Consider the following 18778-nt stretch of genomic DNA (forward strand, 5'->3'; position numbering starts at 1 on the left):
TCGATGCGTGCACAACATACATACATACATACATATATATGTATCTATACAGAGGTTACTGTTGCTACTGGTGTCATTTCGAAACGTTCTTTGCACATGCCTATTTAATATAGATTGTTTCCATTTGTCCATTCACAGAATCTCCAGTAATTCTATTCTACTTGGAATGCTTGCCGGTGTTTACTACGCAGGCGCTACGTTGCTTAGTTAAGCTTCTGCAAATCAACTGATAATATGACAAGAAATGAAAATAATACGATTATGAGGTTTGTTTTGTTTGATAAGTTTGAATTGAATATCTGGTAACTCTGCATTTCACAAATTATATCCAACGGAAATATTTGTATTGAAAAATATTTCAACAAGCTCAATGGCACGAGAAACAAAAAAAGAAATCTTTATAAACGAAATAAATGTATGAATAATTTACGTGTGTGGATAGAGATAATGTTTACATCCAGTCGACAATTTATCATTATTATTACTATTATTAATATCAATTTTTCTTCAATTTATACTAGAGCACAGTACATAGATTTTTTAATATGATTGTTTTTTTTGTTGTGCGTTGATAAAGAAGAAGTATTTCAAAAATTGAAAAATTTTCAATACCTTTTTCTGTTGCTTCTCCCAAGCCGGATCGAGAAGACCTTCACGATCCCATTCCTCTTCTTGTTGCATGTAGTCATAATTGGTGTCGCCGTAGTATAGCATAATTGGTCGGGTGATGGGTAGGTCTTATTGAAAAGCAAGCTTGTTGAGCAGAAAAGTCGATTTGGCTTCGAAATCACGGCACTTTTTGGCGCGCGTACGTTAAGGACAGCAGCAGAGGCAGATGATGATGAGGTTGCTGATGGTGACGATGAACAACGCCGGATGACGCGCACTTTTGCAAAGAATAGAAATAAACATAAGCTGGCTGCAATACCGCCTGACAACTTTTTGAAGTTGGCAAACGATTGGCCGCTCTTGCCAGCGGCAGATGTTCTCCTCAAACCTGTCGAGTAGTAAGTCGGCAGGTCTTTGCCCAACGAACCTGCAAATCATTATACTATGGAAAAAGAGCAAAAGAATTGCGGTGAAAATAATTTTTTTCTTTTCTGATCCTGAAAAGAAAATTATTCCAATCACAACGACCGAATTATTCACGATTTTATTTATTTATTTTCACGTTCATCCTCTTATTTGCAAATTGAAAGGAAATTTTTTTCATTTTGCTAATATTTTGTTTGATTGTTGTTGTTATTGTTCAAATTTCTATCTGGGTTATGCTGAGAAGCTGCATTTGAACAATAGTTTGCACTGCAGATGGCAGCTAATGTGAGCGAAATGCTTGCAATTGGCGTCGGCCCAGTTTACCTTAAATATTTGTATTCGGGACGGCAATTTTGTGCCAACAATGCCAAAATTGATGTACAATTTCATTGCAACAACAGAAAAGGCGTGCAATATTGACCAACCGGATTGGTTTATATTCTTCTTAATCACAACTTTAAGCATCTCATCTTCGGCTACTGTGTCAGTGACTTTTTATTTTTACTGTTGTTTGTGCTTGTCTGTCCTCCGTGCAATTGGTGGCACTTAAATTCACTTTCAAGCTTGCCCATTCACAATCATCAGTGAATATCCACATTTCTGGAGAAAATATTGCTATTTAATTGTCAGAAATTTATGAAATTGATTTTCCACATCTTATGTATTGCCTTTTTGTTGTTTTTGGACAGAAAAGTTTCTGTAATTTTCAACTGTCTAACTTTGGGCAAAGTACAATGCATGTTTGGCGCACGTTTGATCAGTTAACATTATTTTAAACAGCTGTTCCACGAAGAAATGTTAAGATTTGCATTTCCGTGGAATTTAAATATCTTCCTTCCTTGCATGTATTTATTCTTTGTGGAATTGTAATTTTGTTGTAATATATGTCCACTTTACGTACGTAGTCGAGTTTTAAATTTAATATTATTTTTTTCCTCAAAACATTAGCATATTGTGGTGCATTTCCTTTCAACTTTTCTAAATTTGCTTTGCGAAATTAACTTCAAATAATTCCAATAATATTTTAAACTGAATGAAAAAATGGCGTAATTTATTGAATTTACGTTTAAAATACATTAATTACAACACTGCAAAAGAGAAATAATATCTAATAAGTGTGTATAATTGATGCATGTACTTTTATTATTTACACGCATTGAAAAATGAAGTTATTATTTGATAAATGTCCATTTTCAAATAACTTTCTTCGCATTTCAGATCTTTTAGTTTTGGTTTCATTGTTAATCGGGACCAGCATTGTCATCCTGTCGCTTGCAAATTTCGATTTCTATATTGTTTTGCTTAATCTCACCTGCTTTCAGTAATTTTTTAATAATTTATGAAGTATTTTTAAGTATCGAATAGTTCTATTGAAGAATACTGTTTATTGAAAGCATTCTTAAAGTTAGTTTCACAGCTCTACTATCATCAAGCCGTCTATATCTGTGATTATGATTATGCTATGATATGATAATTTTTGTTTCGCAAAGCGCATTCCAATATTTGCAAACGTTGCAGTTAGCATTTAGTTTTGTTAGCATTTTCACGATTATTATGCGTAGACAATTGTATAAATTGTATCTACTTTTACTTTGGGCAGTTAGTTATATATAGATAAATAGATATAGATATATCTGTAGATATATCTCTGTAGATAAAGATCGTTGTTAATAATAAATAAGTTTTGCTTGTTTTGTTTATGCTAGGTTATTGTTATACTTGGTTCGGTATAGTTTTGCATACGAACGAAAATGATTTGTTTTAAAATGACATTGTGAAATATTTTTTAAAAAAGAAGTTTTCTTTTGAATTTGTATTTTTATCTTTTCTTTTTTTGTTGGTTGATGAAGTTTCTGACAAAGCTTTTAGCTTATTATTTTACAATATAAATTGTTTACAAATAATATTTGACAAATGAAAGTTGTTTGAAAATGATTTCAGCTGTTGAGAAAATTTTAAATCGAAAAAATTTTGACATTTCTCGAATTATAATTTGAGAAAAAGAATCAATATTGTACACGCTGGGTTGCGCCTTGGCTGAAACCAATGATGATATTCCTTACAACAGCAACATGATGTCCAGGTTACGCTTAAATTGTTCACGCTGAAATGACGACAAGCTGTTCTGAGCTGTCGGCTTGAAGTGAAACTTTTGATTTTAATAAACTCTGATTTTGCTACTTTTTCAAAAAATCATTTTCAGTGTAACTTGCTTTTATCTAGCATTTTCTCTACTCTTCTCTTCTTTCCTATGTACTGATTCATTAGACATGGGATACGTTCTTCAGTTATTTTTTTTGGTAACAATTAATTAACTATTATTGGATGTGTGGTAGATTTTGATACGTTAAGTGATATTTTGCAGTGGGGAACATACATATTCGTATTGTGAATGTACTGTAATAAAAATCAAATACTTTATTTACTTTCATCACTGAAGCTAAGCTGCTTCATTTCATTGATGTAAATAATCTAATAATGTGTGGTAAGAATGTCATTTTTCATATATATATATGTGTGTGTGAATAGATATCTTCTGTAGAGTACAAATACATGCAGAATATGTACGTATACTTTATAGAATAGCTAAATAATATCTGCATTTCGAAGCACAGAACTAATCGCCTTATTTATTAAATATATTTACAAATGATAATTTTGCAGTGCTTGAAAGGTGGTTTAGAAAGAGGTGATGGACGATGCTGTTGAAATGAGCTGAGGATGCAATGTTGAATGAACTGATATTTATTTAATGAGCATTTGAAGGAGAGGATATTGTTTTCAGGTGGTAACTAGTGCTTTTAAAGCTTGATATGCTTGACTGCATTTCTACGTTCACACAGTTCTGTTGTTGTTATCTGTGGCAGTTGAACTGTTCGAAGAAGTTGGGAATTTTATCGATTGTCCTGGCAAGTTTGGGATTTGATGTTGTTAGCGTCGACAAATTAAGATTAAGATAATATACTTTACCAGTGTTATGTGTATTGTTGAACTTTTCCCAAACATTTGTATTTATTTTTTTAGTATAGGTTAGTGATAGGTTGTTTTGAAGATTTTTCAAATATTCTTGCATTAGCACTTTTGCAAAATATTAAAATGTTTTCTTAATAAATCTTTTTCATGCAGTTTCTTGTTCAGATGATAATAAATTAATAACAGTTTTATCTTTATTGATGCTTTCTGATGCATTATTGACTGAAAATTTGCTTATTAGCAAAATAGCAAGTTTCTATAAAAATGAAGGAAGTTTCTATGGAAACTTGTGCATGTATGTATGCATTTATATGTATGTGGTGTATGCGAGTTCATGTAAACTTCCCTCTCTTTCTCTTTTTCTCCATATTTCTCTGTTTTTTTATCTGTTATTATTTTTTCTCTTTTATATTTATAACTCTCTGAGTGGTTAAAAGCGTTATCGATGTTTGCGTCAAATGAGAAAAGCCCGTAGTAACGGAATTCTCTGACTGTGCTAGTTGAAAATGTGATCAAGTGATGCCATTCACACACACACGTATACATACACATACACATACATGCCTGCAGCGTTGAATATATTCCAACTAGACTTAGGCAAGATAAAAAAAATGAAGCAAGTTTTTTATTTGCATCTGAACCGAGCTTCTTCAAAAGCGAACGTTTTTTTTAAATATATTATTGCAAATAAATTGAAAAGTGAATACGATAATTAAAGATTCTTCTTTTTTTAATGATAAATATTATTGAACTTTATTATTTCCACGAGATGAGATCGAAAAACAAGGAAAAATTTTATGTCTGTCTGAAGTACACATACAATGAATGAGCTGTGCATTCTTATTTTATTTTTATTTTATTATTCTTTTTTGACAGCTTTACCATATTAACCAGCTCATTAGACGAATGATTTCCTTTTGATTTCTTGCTTCAGTGCTGCTCTTTTTAACAACAATTAATTAATTTTTCATTTTCTCCGAGTCACTACTTGTTTATTTATTTATATTATATGTTAGCATTTGACGGATTGGATTGATGTAATTTCAATTTCAGCATATTATTATTATTATTGTTGCTGCTGCTGGTGCTGGTGATGTATTGTATGATGTGTATTGTGAACTAACTAAGTAACTAGCCTAACCAACTGCTGGTGAAACTGTGCATAAATGAACGGTAGAATTTGCATGTTTTTCACGTGGAAAGTTTTAATACTGGGCAACTTTTCAGTCAAGGTTATTAATTTGAAATTGCGCCTTTTGGGACAGTTAAGCTTTGTCTGTAATCTTGCCAAAACTGAACAAAGCCCCAGCAACAACGCGCTTTCTCCAACTCAACGTTGTTCGTTCATTGTAGCCTTGCCATTGCAATCGACATGTCAGTTTCTTTGCGACACTGCTTAATACACACAATCTACTGGAACGTCAACATTTTGCAAGGCGAACATAATTTTCCCGGCTTAGACTGCACGTCAGAGGGGATGTAGCGGGAACCTGTGGAGATGGCCTTTTCAAAAATTGGTCGATTATTTTCATTTTCACGGCTAATTTCACCACCGCTCTACTTGGCATTAATTAATCATTAATCAGACTACACGAAAGGAGTTGTGTTTAATTATCGTCCAATCGACATTTGTATGCCCATTCTTTTGAGAAGAGCAAGCCAACTTTCCCCCCCCCCCTCCCCCTTTGGCACCGGTGTTGTGATTTTCACCCCTCCCCAAACACTTTCATGTCTTATTCAATTTCAAATATTGAAATTTGCTTTTTCAGTTAATTAATTAATTAGCATATCCCGATTGTTTATATTTTTGCTCTAGTAATCGTTTAATTGCACGTATGTAAAATCTTATCTGTTTATTAATTTTACCACAAATTGATGTATTTTGTTTTTTACTTGTAATTTTTGTGATTTTGTTATTATTAATGGTAAATTTTTCTTTTTTATTGTAAAATTGATAAACTTAGCATAACTTACTTGATATCATCCGTTTTATTCCTTTTTCAGTATTGTCGTAAAAATGGTCAAAGTTAGATATTTTTTACAAATATGGAATGAAATAGTTTGCTGAATTTTTTATTTTACTTTATGTTGATAAGATGAAACATCACATGTATTATGTGTGTGTATTTGACGGAGGAGAGTATTGGTGTATCGGGAAAGCACGTCTCTTTTAAACTTATCAGAAAATTATTCAACTGAATCGAGACGTATTGGTGCATTTCATTGTTCAAACAGAATCTGCAAAGATGCCTTTTAAAGTGTACGATATTAATTTGCTGCTCCAATAATGCACGTAGTAATTTCAATTTGATCACGATGATAAGCTGTTGCTGTTGCACTGATTTTCATATTACGTTTTCCAAACATATCTTTTGAAAGGTAGCGGCGGTTTGAGTAATTATTTAATTTGACGTTTCGGTTTATGATTAATGTGCTTTTCTGCTGGAAAGCAGCAGTGCGGCTTTATTGGTCGATTCAATTTTGGTGGCTTGTTCAGTTGCATTAGCTTGTTACGCTTTGCGTGTGTTCATTTGCGGAAAATTTCTGCTCGTGTTTGTTCATGCATGTTGATTTTGGATGTTCCTGTTCCAAATTTTAAAGTTTTCTTATAAAAAAAAATTATAATTTTTATTATTCGAATTTACGTTTTGCATTACGTTTTTAATTCAGTGATTTTCGCTGAACTTTCGCTAACAACGGCAACAGGGACCAACATTATTATGTCGTGGGAAAGTATTAGCTTTTGATTAATAATACGTTGACGTCTTGCTTAAAATCCCCAGACAGAGAGCACAGGTTTATATTAAGTTCCTATTTCACCACTGCGGGATACTTTTGTAATTAAATAGAAGTGCGTAATTTCTTTTTACTCGCTATAAAATATCCATCAAGAAGCGTTCTTCCTTGTTCATGATGATCACCACGAACTCACTGGTGTTGTGTTAATGACAAATTGACATCAGATTTTTTGTGCAATAAAACAATTCTTTTATCATTTGTCTTTATAATTTTATTAAATTATATTATTTTTATTTTTTTCTAATTTGCGATACATTTGTGATTGAAATAACTTCAGCAACGATAGGTGATCGCATCACAGTTTACAATCAGCAGCACATGTGGTGGGACAATTTATATCGCGAAATTATCCTTTTATAATTTGCATTTTTATATTTTCATATTTGCATTATGTTAGACAAAGGACAAATTTGAAAATCTTTCCTTTTCTGCATTTGATTCAGCAAAAAAATGTGTGAGAAAAGAAAATGTCGATGAGCTTAATGTTAATTCAAGAGTGAGCTTTTAATTATTGATTAGTCTATCTGGGGAAAGGGTGTTGGGCAATTAGTAAAATGGAAGCTCGATATCTTGCTGTGCTTTTTTGTTGAAGCTTATCGGAAAAGCTGTATCACCTTCGGGCAGGTCCATGTGATTTTTGTTTTGTTTCTGCTTTCTTTTAATCTTTTAATTTTATTATTTCTGTTTATCCCTTAATAACTAACTGGACATGGTGGAAATAAGCGAGCAGGCAGGTAGGTGCCTGAAGCTTTCAACCAACGTTTTGCGAGCAAATTTTCAAACAGCACAGCCGCCAGTTACGGGAGGCGTGTCTTCGAAGCAGCAGTAGCAGCTGCGATGAAGATTTTTTCCACTTTTAAACTTAAACATCTGTGCATCTGCAACTTTTGGTGCCGCTGATCCATCACCTGACACGATGTACAGCTTGTTTCAAATCAATCAGCACCAATCATTAATGGTCAGCATATAAAAGTAATGTTAACAGTTATTAATTTATTTTCTCTTCTTTAACCCCCCCCCCCATTCTCCTTCACTCTTTTTTTCTTTGTCTTTAATCCACGTCAATTTTCACAGACCCCCCTCCTCCATTGGTCGATTATTGGAACATCATAGCTACTGTTTTGTGTTACATGGTTATCATCATCATCGTGTCAGGCTATCATTTGATAATCAATCTTTTCTCTTTCTTTTTCTATTAAATTTTTTAAATTTCAAATGTTACACACACCCACTTATGCATATTTATTATACTAGGATGAGTTGAAATGTTTAATGACATGCAGCACAAAATGACTTATTGACGGTTGCTTATTGTATTGTTTCTTTCTATGATAATTTGATCATTTTGCTAACAGAAATCATTTCAACATTAACAACATTTTTAGTTATTTATTTATTCAGTGTAATAAGCATTATATCATATGTTAGCTTTTTTCAGTTTTAGAAATTTTGAATACTTCTGTACTATCACTACTACTACTACTAGTAGTAGTACATGGTATGTGTGTGTGTGTGTGTGTGTGTGTGTGTGTGTGTGTGTGTGTGTGTGTGTGTGTGTGTGTGTGTGTGTGTGTGTGTGTGTACTTTAAATAAATTTAGCTTCTTATCACAAATCATACTGACAAATATTTCTCAATATGTGAATTAGTATTTGTTTTTTTATCGAATATTTGATGTAAAATTTTGTAAAAACTTTCTTTCTTCTTATTGTTTGTTATGCTTTTTTCAATTGTTGACTTCTCAGATTAGAGGAAATGTTTTTGTGATTATATTTATTCTTTTAGCAGTCGATTTAATTTGTTCTTTTATATTCACTTTATTCCACCGCATTTGATTTCGCTTATTTTAAGCATTAACTTTTATATTTTTCTTGTATTATTTCATTCTTGTTTCAAAGAAAGCATTATGCTTGTTTATTGAAATCAATAATTTCTAATGTAGATTTATTTTTATTTGAATATTTGAAACAAATTCTATCTTTTTCCATTGTTCTTGGTCTGTGGGGAAAGCAGTTTTTTCTTTTCAATGCAACATTTACATTATTTGCTAATGAGCAAGAAAAATTAAATTGTTCGATTATTATTATTGTTAAGTATCTTTTTTTGTTTTTTTTTTAATTTTTTAAAATAATTTATTAATTATTAAAATTATATGACCAAGAAACAAATACAGTTTTCAATTTAGTGCTGTCTGTTTGCTTTATTTGGTTTTTATTTCATTTGATGTGATAATTTGGTAATAATAATAAATTTATTACTTTTTGGCAATTGTTATTATTTGTTGGATGAAAAATGTTTTGCTTTGAATTGTTATCAAAATATGAAGTTGTCAGTTAGCGTCATTGTTTTGTTGTTTGTGCGCGTGAGCTGAGATGTAGTTGAGTTTTGCGTGCGTCATAGGAATAATAATTACGCCATCAGCTGTGTTATAATATATATGTATATATGCTGTTATATGTATATGATGAAAAACAGTACTTACTGAAAATCAGTCTTTCATCATCTACTTTCTTATTCGATTATCAATCAGTTTACAAAGAATAGTCATGTTGCTTTTATCATAATCTTTTTAACAAATTATGAATTCAGTAATAATAATGATAATGATATCTTTTTGGAATTTGTATGATCAATGTTTCAGCTTTTAGTTGTCATATTTCTGTGACAAATTTGAACAGAAATTCTTGCATGTCAGAAATATTTTCATTTTCAGTTGAAAGCATTGATGTTATAATTAAATATTATTGTTGTTGTTATAATTATTTCCTTCAAATCATTTTTTTCATTTCTTTGCGTAATTTATCACTTTAGAAGAAGTATATTTATTTTGACTGGCATTGTTGATTTGCCGAAACTTGTCATAGTGAAAGCAAGAAGCTTGTTGTTTCCCAATGATGGGGAGGGGGCATTTTTTGACACTCACCTCAAATCCAGTGTTGCACTAGCAAATTCTGGGATGTGCCTTTGTTTGACAAGCAACAATATAGGTTATCAATCAAAGTCTATTTCCATTGAATTTTGCCTCGCATTTCAATACCATTATCCATAACAGCGCTTAAATTTGTTCTTTGTTGTTCGGCTTCTTTCTCTCTCTCTCTCTCCCTCTCCGTGTGTGTGTGTATGTGTATTATACAGCTTAGCTATTAGCTGGTGATTGTTGTTCTGACAGAATTTTCAAAACAAATTTTCTTCCTTTTGATGCTATGTCGTATCCGATGTAAATTTTGTTCAACAATTTTGGTTGATTTGTTCGGTTCTGATTGGCGCTTGTAGGCTTGGTTAGCTACTTCTACTAGGTGGCGCTGTTTGTTATATTCCATAGCAGCACGGCACTGACCGTCGCTGGCAGCCCCGTTTCACACAGGAAATGAATATTCTTTCGTTTTCAGTGCTATATGATTATTGTTCTGTTGTTTATTTAGTTGTTGTTGTTGCTTTTTATTTGGTTTCATTATTAATGTTATTTTTAGCAAAGTTGAGAAGCTTATGGTGTGATAATAATGACTGCTTTGATGTCGCCCGGACTGCCGACAGTGTTCATATCTGGAGAAGATTTGGACACATCGGATAGTGAAGTTAAGCAAATAGAATTTGTCAAATCAGAAGGGAATGGATTTGTGCCGGCTAGTTCGATTGATGCTTTGTCTTGTGATGAACAATCGCTGGCGGCCAGCATCCGTACGGTGTCAGGTGCGGCTAATGAACATCGTGGCTTACAGTCATCGACTGTATCACAGACTTCGATGTGCCTGCTCGACCCGTTGGCTGACGAAGCCGAACGTCGATCGGTGCTTCATTACGACCTGTGCTACAAGAAAGAACGTACCCGTGGTCAAGTAACTTTTGCATTACGTTACGATTACATTCATCGCATGCTCATGGTCCACTTGATTCGAGCGCAAAATCTGAAAACGAACGTAATTATATTTATTTTATCTATCTTTGAATTATGTAAATAATTGGATGTAGTTTGTAAATAGTTAGTTGACCAACAAAAGTAATAATAATTCAACCGCTCGTAGATATCTCGATACAGTAGTAGAAGTTCAAAGTAAGGTTGTGTTGTTAATTTTTAGCTATCGTCATATTCGTGAATTTTTCATTGTACAATTTGACACGATGTAGCTATTGATTTGAACGTGCTTTGAGTGAAATTAAGCACACAGCATTGTTGATCGAGCATGTTTGTTTAGCGGTTAATTTGAAAGCAGAGCAAAAACCAAGTAGAGTATAGTATAGAATTTAACCTGTCATAAAGTCGGTTTAAGCATTCTTCAGGGACTACTAACTTATTGAATTGAGCTGTATGAAGTTGTTCTTCTTGATGATGTTCTTGTTGTGTAGCTTTTTTTTAATATTATTATAGTTGTTTTGTTTTGTTTTTGGTTTCATTGTTCTATCAGCTTCATTAAACTAGCGATTGATGCAGAAAGAGGAAGCAATTGTCCAATTCGAATGCTATTTTATTATAGAATAAAATTCAGTTAAGTTAACGTGCCCAATAATGTGATGATGCTTTTCTTTTCGGCCACGCAAATTTGTTGCTGCTGCTGCCGCAAGGCATCTTTTACTGTTACAATTTTATTGTTGGACAAATGAATTTTTATCGATGCGTTGCACAACGGTTCCATTAGCTTTGCAAATGTATCAACGGTTTCGCAACTTGCTCAACTTGCTTCATTATTCGGACGTGCTCAAGCTAAAGCCGTTTGGCAATTTATCGGATGGACATGTTTGAAAACGCCTGCCTAATCGTAGTGATAACAAAAACGTTCGTCGGGAATGGATTATCTTCTTTCGCTTGACGACCATATTAGAGGGGCGGCTATTGCGAATTCTCTTTCCTCGACAGAATTATTTTCCATTTCTGAGCAACATTTCTAATAATCACATTAAAATAATTGTCTGTTTTAGTTTAATTTTTTAAAAGATTGCATATTTTTTATAAGATGATTTATTTCAACATGCATTCGATAATTTTTTTTAGTTACTCGTGAGAATATTGAATGACAAATAAAGCTGCTCAGCAGCTGTGAAAATTTTTCTCATAATACGAAGAAAAATTGATAAGGCATGCAGGTATTAAAAAAAAGAGGAGAATTTTTATATATTTGCGTTAGCGTTTGTGAGTGTAGTAAATATCATCTGTCAACTAACGAATAATTAAACTCACTGCAGAGTTCAGCTCATTTTTCTATTCTTCAGTTGTTAATTGGTGAGTTCGGTTTTTTCTTTGTTAACTAAAAAGTTTTTTAGAAAAAAAATTAATGATTTTGCTCAGGTAATTGATTTGCTCTAGTTTTACATATTTCAGAAGTAGGCGAGGAAAAATTAGCATGCACACTCTTCATTTCATTCCCCATTATGCGGATACAAATATAGATATACAAGTACGCTGTGTGTATGGGTATAGGAATGTTGCGAATATTTGAAATGATGATGATGAATCAATCAGTGAACAGCAGCAGCGTTTGAGAATATGAAATTTTTTGTTCAACTTGCTTTTGCTTTTCAGCTTAACAGTTTTTAGTTTGGCTATTCAGTGAATTTCGAAAACAATCAATTTACATCGAGAAATTTGTTTTTTGAACTCATCTTTTTTCAACTGCTTTCGCATGCAGCAGTTGCAGACGTATGACGACGTTTTGATATTTGAATTCCATTTATTATTTTCTCTTGCTTTTAACTGCAGTTTTTTTTTGAAAATGCCTATACTTTGTCTAATAACATGCTTTCTGTTGTGAGAAATTAATTTTCTAATCAATCAATCAATTAGTCCACTAGTGTTTTTTTTTGTTAATTTCAAGTGGAGATTGTTTTTTAAATTAAGTTATTACATTTATTACAGTTTACATGTTTACGTTATTTTATTTATTGAAATAAGTATTTGCAGACGTGGACAGATAATTAATTGGTTATCATCATTTTCAATGCTGTGTATTAATTTAAATTGTTCTTTGCATTGGCACTGTTTGTACAGTAGCTAACTTTTGCAGTCCAGCTAGGTTGAACAGAAAACTTTTCATTTCTGCCATTAAGGTACGTTTAAAATGTGTACGTTTATTTTATTTTAAAGTACAGATGTTGACTGCTGCATGTTTCTTTGCAAAAAAATGTACAATGTTTATCTGATGTTTTTTTTGCAACTCTCATCCTTTATCCAATTGTAAACGCGCGTTGCCATTGCTTTTAATATATAGTTTATTAAGAGCATTTGTAGTTAAATATATTGGACTGGTGGTAAAGATTTGATCAAATGGTGGAGTTCTTTTATAAATGCATTCCACTCTTGCTGAACTATTTTTACTTTTTAAATTTTCTATTGAACTATTTCTACTATTTTTACTGTTTCACTTCATGAAGCAGTCGGTGATCAAAAAGTATTTCTTTGAGCGTTGTTAATTCTATTCATCTATTTATTACCACTCAGAAGGTAACCAACAGTTATCATTATATGAAAATTAATTCTGTATTATTGATGAATAAACAATTTAAGGGTTTATTTTATTTTTTATTGCCTTTTTTTAGAATAGTACTATAAGTAGGCGTATTGAGTTAGTTGCGTAATTGCAATTAAATCTTTTTCTCTCCTCTTTACCAACATTTTATACAGTTGTATGTTTTGCTTTCAAATTTTTGTTCGCCATAAGTACTTGAACTTCCTTGTTTTATTTTTGCAATTTTCGAATATTTACGTTTAGCTGTTTTTTGTCATTGTTCGTGATCGTTATTACACTTGAATGAAATTTCAACAATTTCCAACACAGCAGCAACATGCTGTGGAAACGGGCGTGAATCCATGAGTAAGCAGTTGTTCGCTATTTTGAGCTTTTTCCAACGATTGATTTTTATCCACTGACGCAAGCTAGGTTTTCTTTCCAATTCAATGGACACTATAACAATATTCAAATTAGCATTGTTATTGTCATCATTATTGTTGTTGTTGTTGTTGTTGTTATGATTATGACTTTTTGGCACAATAACGTAAAGCATTGTTCAAAGCGACTAGTAATAATCTTTGTGATTTGCAAATTTTTCAAAAGTATATTATCAAATTATTAACTTCTTAATCGCATCTTATAATCTGTTGATTATAATTTTTTATTTTACTGGCCATTTGTTTAAAAAATAGATACGGCATAATAAACAACAGGAAGTTCTTTTGATATACATGTAAAATTAAATAAATAAGTTTGCAATCTTTTTATTTGTATTTTATTGGTGTTATGCTTTTTTATTTCATTTCACCCATTTTCATGTGCAACGTACAAATTAGCAGTATTGCTGTTGGTTGCTTGTTTTTTGTCATCAAGAAAAATGTTTTACGCTTGTTATTATTTATTATTATTATTATTATTGTTATAACACAATGAATGGATCATTTTAGGATCCTGGTCGTTTACCAAATCCGTACGTTAAAGCTTATTTGCTGCAAGAGAGGCACCACTATTGTCGCAGTCGAATTCATAAAAAGACCGAAAATGCTGAATTCAACGAAGTGTTCTCATTCGAAGCGCCAATTGATGGTCTTTCTTCCAGAATGTTGCAGGTATTTTGTTTGTGCTTTTTCTTCTGTGCATTGTCACCGTGTGGATGATGGTTTGAAAAGTTTAAATTAGTTTATTCATGAGTATGTTATTTATAAATTATTACTCGATTTTTGAAAAATTGAAATGTTCCTATTTTACAAAACTGTGTATACTCTTGTGATTTGCATAGATTTATTCAAGAAGTTGTATGTGTGATATTTTATTTTATATTGATCTGTTTTTGTTGCAGAGAGTTTCCTATTATTATTGGTCAAGATTTTGATTGTAATATTGGCGTCATTATAGTTAACAGTTTACGACTATGAACGGATCAAACGTCATGACATTATTGGCAACGTTATTATGCGTGATTTGTTGGAAAAATCTGATTTATCCTCTTGGACCGAGTACACTATGCATGTTGTTGACAATGATGTAAGTATCTTCTTGTTAACGGTTATTTATTTTTAGCTGTTATTTGGAGAAACGGCTTTTCACATTCTTCTTTTATTCTTTAGAACAACTTTCTTTGAAATTGACAATTCATTCTAAAGTTACAACTGCTCTAATGGAATGAAAATCAATTGTAGATGTTTTAAATACATTTTTATAATTGATTTAATAATGAAAATTAATAAATTCGAACGTAAAATATCATTATATCTTTACACGCAGTGGAACAGAGATAATGGCAATGGCAAAAGTTATCCTTTTTTCTCGTACAATGGATGCACTTTTGAAAAACATATTATGTTTTTTGTTTGAATATTTTCAAATAATTTTTATTTCAGAAGAAAGATGACTACGGGGATATTTTATTGTATTTGAATTTTAACAAGAATGATGAAAAATTGCATTTTACCGTTGCCAGAGCTTATAATCTTCGTCCAATGGACATCACCGGTGCTTCAGGTGTGTGCAATCAGTTAGTTTCACTGCTTCAAATTTAAATTTATTTACTTCAATTCACCTATGCAAATCGATTGTCAGTGATATTGTTTTTGTTTATTGAAGAATTTATTATTGTTTTGAAATATGATTTGTTTAATTACTTTTATCATAATTGCTCTGTAATGGCGATGCTTATTTCAGATCCGTATGTAAAAATTATTCAACTGAACCAGCGAAAACGAGTGAAAAAAAAGAAAACTTCCATAAAAAGAGCCAATTTGCATCCCGTATACAACGAAAACTTAACGTTCGACTTGCCACGTCAGCAAATTCGAGACACCAGTTTTTTGGTGAAAGTAATGGACTGGGACAGGTGAACATTGGCAAGCTATTTTTGGAAATAAAATTCTTCTATAACTTTCCATAGTAGTTATTTATTAATTATTCTTTTTTTTTTGAATTTGCATTTCTGAATGCAGAATTGGCAGTGATGATTTGCTTGGCTGTTGCATAATTGGATCGGAAAGTGTTACGAAAGAGGGCCGTGAACAGTGGGAACGTTGCGTGCTTCAGAGTAGCGAGGAAAGCAACTGCTCTCAGGAATCACTGACAAATGGAATGTGGCATTCATTGCTTCCGGATGTACCGGAAGATTTTTGCCGACTGCCTAATTTTTCCAAAGAAAAGAAAGAAAGAAGGTCTATGCGATTTCGTTTGAAAACTTTCAGTGGCAGACGTTGAACATGACCGATGTTCATGGAAAATCATCTGTGAAATTTTAATATGCTAGCAGTGAATGGATAATGGTTAATAAAAAAGCGCAGCTGGTATTGCCTCGTCTGTTGAAACGCGATCCAAATTATTTGCTTGATCATGTCGATCTGTCGACGTTCTCACGCAAATTATGACGTTTCAAAAATCAATTCCATGCACACACATGCAGATACATGTAAATATACAATATATATGTAATTGGTGAATCCTGAATGGGTATTCACTCTTATAAAATTATGCCTTAATTACGGGTAATATCTTTGAATATTAAAATTGTCCTTATTCTATATATATATACATATACATGTAATGTGCATTTTTCAGGTTGTTTATATTTAAATTATGAATTCATTCAAGAGGTATAAATGTAAATAAAATCAAAATAGAATTAATAGTTCTAATTTCATGATTAATGAAATGCTTGGCAATTTGATTGGCAGAGAAGATTGTTGACTTTTAGTTCTGCTTTCATCATTTCACCAGTAACAACAAAATAGCCCCATTCAAAAATGTAATAGAATAATTCAGAATTACATACATATCGAGTTATTTTTAGTGCTTTAATGTGAAATATTCCTTATACAATTTTCAAAGTACGAACCTTTAAAATTGTTCAATGCTTGAATTCAAACAGCAAGATCATACATTAAAATTTGCATGAAATTTCTAGTAAACTAGTACGACGCCTGTTTTTCTTTACGTTCAGTTCAGCAAGCATAGTTTTCACAACCGTCAATGGCAAATCACATCGACGGATGCATGCTTGCAATATAAAACGATCACATTACTGCTTAGATCTACATACCATTGGATAGCGAAAATAAATCAAATTAATTAAACTTATGAATTTAGTTCCAAAGTTAAAGTCACGTCAAAATTATTCGACCACTGAGATTGGCGTCAAGTCGATAAAATGCAAATTTTCGTGCGTGGCCTTGCCGTTTGTTTGCTTTGATGCTATAGCTCGTTACAATCCTCAACTTTCAACATATATACAACTTCATTTAATATACTATTTTGTAACATTTCAATGATAACTAGCGGTGGTAAATAGCATAATAGTTATTATTTGTTGTAAAATTGCATAACATATATTGTTTTTTTTGTGATTTTAGATTGACAATCGTGAAAATTTTTGTTTACTCAGGGTACTGAAAAGCAGACACAGTGAGGCTTGTTCACCAGAAAATGTATGCAAATTTTTATTCCATTGAGATGCTCACGCTTACGTGTCTTTAGTTTCAATGATTGCTGGGGTACGGTGTGAAGGTACGTGTGCAGTGGCTTTTTCACTGCGATCATGATCATGGAATAATATTTAAAACGACTTTGCTTTTCGTTTGTTATTTTTTATTTCTTCAAATTAATTCATGTGCATTTGGAGAAGCGTGAATACAAAATGAAGATGAAAAACTGGAAGGCAGCTGTCTTATTAGTAAGTTACATTTGCTTTACTTATTCTGCAACTGATACAATGTCTAAGCTCAGAATATACAATGAATCTGCAATTTCTATTAGAACGAAGTAATACAATTTTCTTGAGTTTCGAAAATTTACATACAACATAATGAACACTTTACAAGCTTTGCAAAATAGTTCTTTTATATTGCCATCTCTGTTATAAATGAGACTGATATATGTGAAGTATTTTCAATTTTCACATTAGTGAGCATATTAATTGTTATTTTTTATAATATTACTGAGATGTGGTTGAGATGGTCTTCAACGACATGAAGACGCCTATTCAGTGAAGTAGCATTCTTTTTTGATTGATCGTTATAACTTCAAATTATAATAAATAAAAAATAGATGTTGAGTCTGTAATGATTCTATTTTGTGAACTTCACGTGTAAATGAAAAGCAATAATATGTTATTTTTGAGAAAATATTTTTAAAAATAGCATATTTTTAAGTTTTGCTGCGTATTAAGGCAAGCATTTGATTTAATGTTCGGCATTTCAATAGATTCGAAGAAGAATGAAGACGAATGAAACCGAACGGGAAACAAAAAACATATGTGGTTACCGTGGGTCCCTATTGTGTAGGTCTGGTGTGGTGATATTTCAAAAGGGTGAAGTTATTCCGTAGTTTAATTAAGCTAGGGAGATAGTTGTATGGTTGAGATTGGAAATAATGCAGTATTTGGGCTTTGAGGCAACAAAATCGTTGTATGCAATTGTTTTCATGAGTCGTAATATTTTGAAATTTTCATTTGTTAACTTTATTTATTTTTTTCATACATCCCATTGCTTAATTTCAAGACATGCAAGTTAACAGTGTAAAATAACTTTCAACTCAAAATTTTATAAAGTTAGTTGTAAATTGTGTAAAGTGAAATGTAAAAGCAACCAGTCGTGTGAGGTGCTCTTCGGATGCCTTTATCCGGATGTGCGTTGAGCTTGTCAGTAAACAAAGTTCACTTGATTAGGGTCACTATACAAGGCGGAACCGATATTGCTCAGCAAGCAGTGCATAGTTGCTGAACGGAAAATTTAATATCCGCGCATTATTGACTTGGTTAACGCACGCTGATTTGATTGAACAAATTTGTTCCCTATTGGAAAATATACTATTATCGTAATGAAATTTTTCTTTCAACAATTGTAACAATAGCCAAGCTGTTGAATGCCACACTTATAGTTGAGCTAATTTAGTCAAATATGTGAACATACTCTTAACACTGATTATAACATATATAATCAAATAATTTCAAACATTCTCAGTAGACAACGACTTTTGTCTGAGCGCATTAATTAAGTACGGGCCCACTTTCAATGT

At 32.0% G+C, this 18778-nt stretch overlaps 2 protein-coding genes across 2 annotated transcripts; one reads left to right on the forward strand and one right to left on the reverse strand.

Annotated features, from left to right (window-relative positions):
* Window positions 1–157: 157 nt before the first annotated feature.
* Tsp_06090 (hypothetical protein) lies at window positions 158–1500 on the reverse strand. Its single transcript, XM_003380336.1, has 3 exons — window positions 1292–1500; window positions 869–1036; window positions 158–215 (listed from the first exon to the last, which is right to left on the reverse strand). Exons 1-3 carry the CDS (start codon window positions 1498–1500, stop codon window positions 158–160), a joined length of 435 nt encoding a protein of 144 aa, XP_003380384.1.
* Window positions 1501–10306: 8806 nt separating this feature from the next.
* Tsp_06089 (putative C2 domain protein) lies at window positions 10307–15967 on the forward strand. Its single transcript, XM_003380337.1, has 7 exons — window positions 10307–10723; window positions 11985–12021; window positions 14228–14355; window positions 14642–14770; window positions 15127–15247; window positions 15326–15599; window positions 15706–15967. The coding sequence occupies exons 1-7, from the start codon at window positions 10307–10309 to the stop codon at window positions 15965–15967; spliced, it is 1368 nt and encodes a 455-aa protein (XP_003380385.1).
* The last annotated feature ends 2811 nt before the right edge of the window (window positions 15968–18778 follow it).

Source organism: Trichinella spiralis (assembly GCF_000181795.1).
Source record: "Trichinella spiralis strain ISS 195 chromosome Unknown Scfld2, whole genome shotgun sequence".
NCBI classification, from domain to species: domain Eukaryota; kingdom Metazoa; phylum Nematoda; class Enoplea; order Trichinellida; family Trichinellidae; genus Trichinella; species Trichinella spiralis.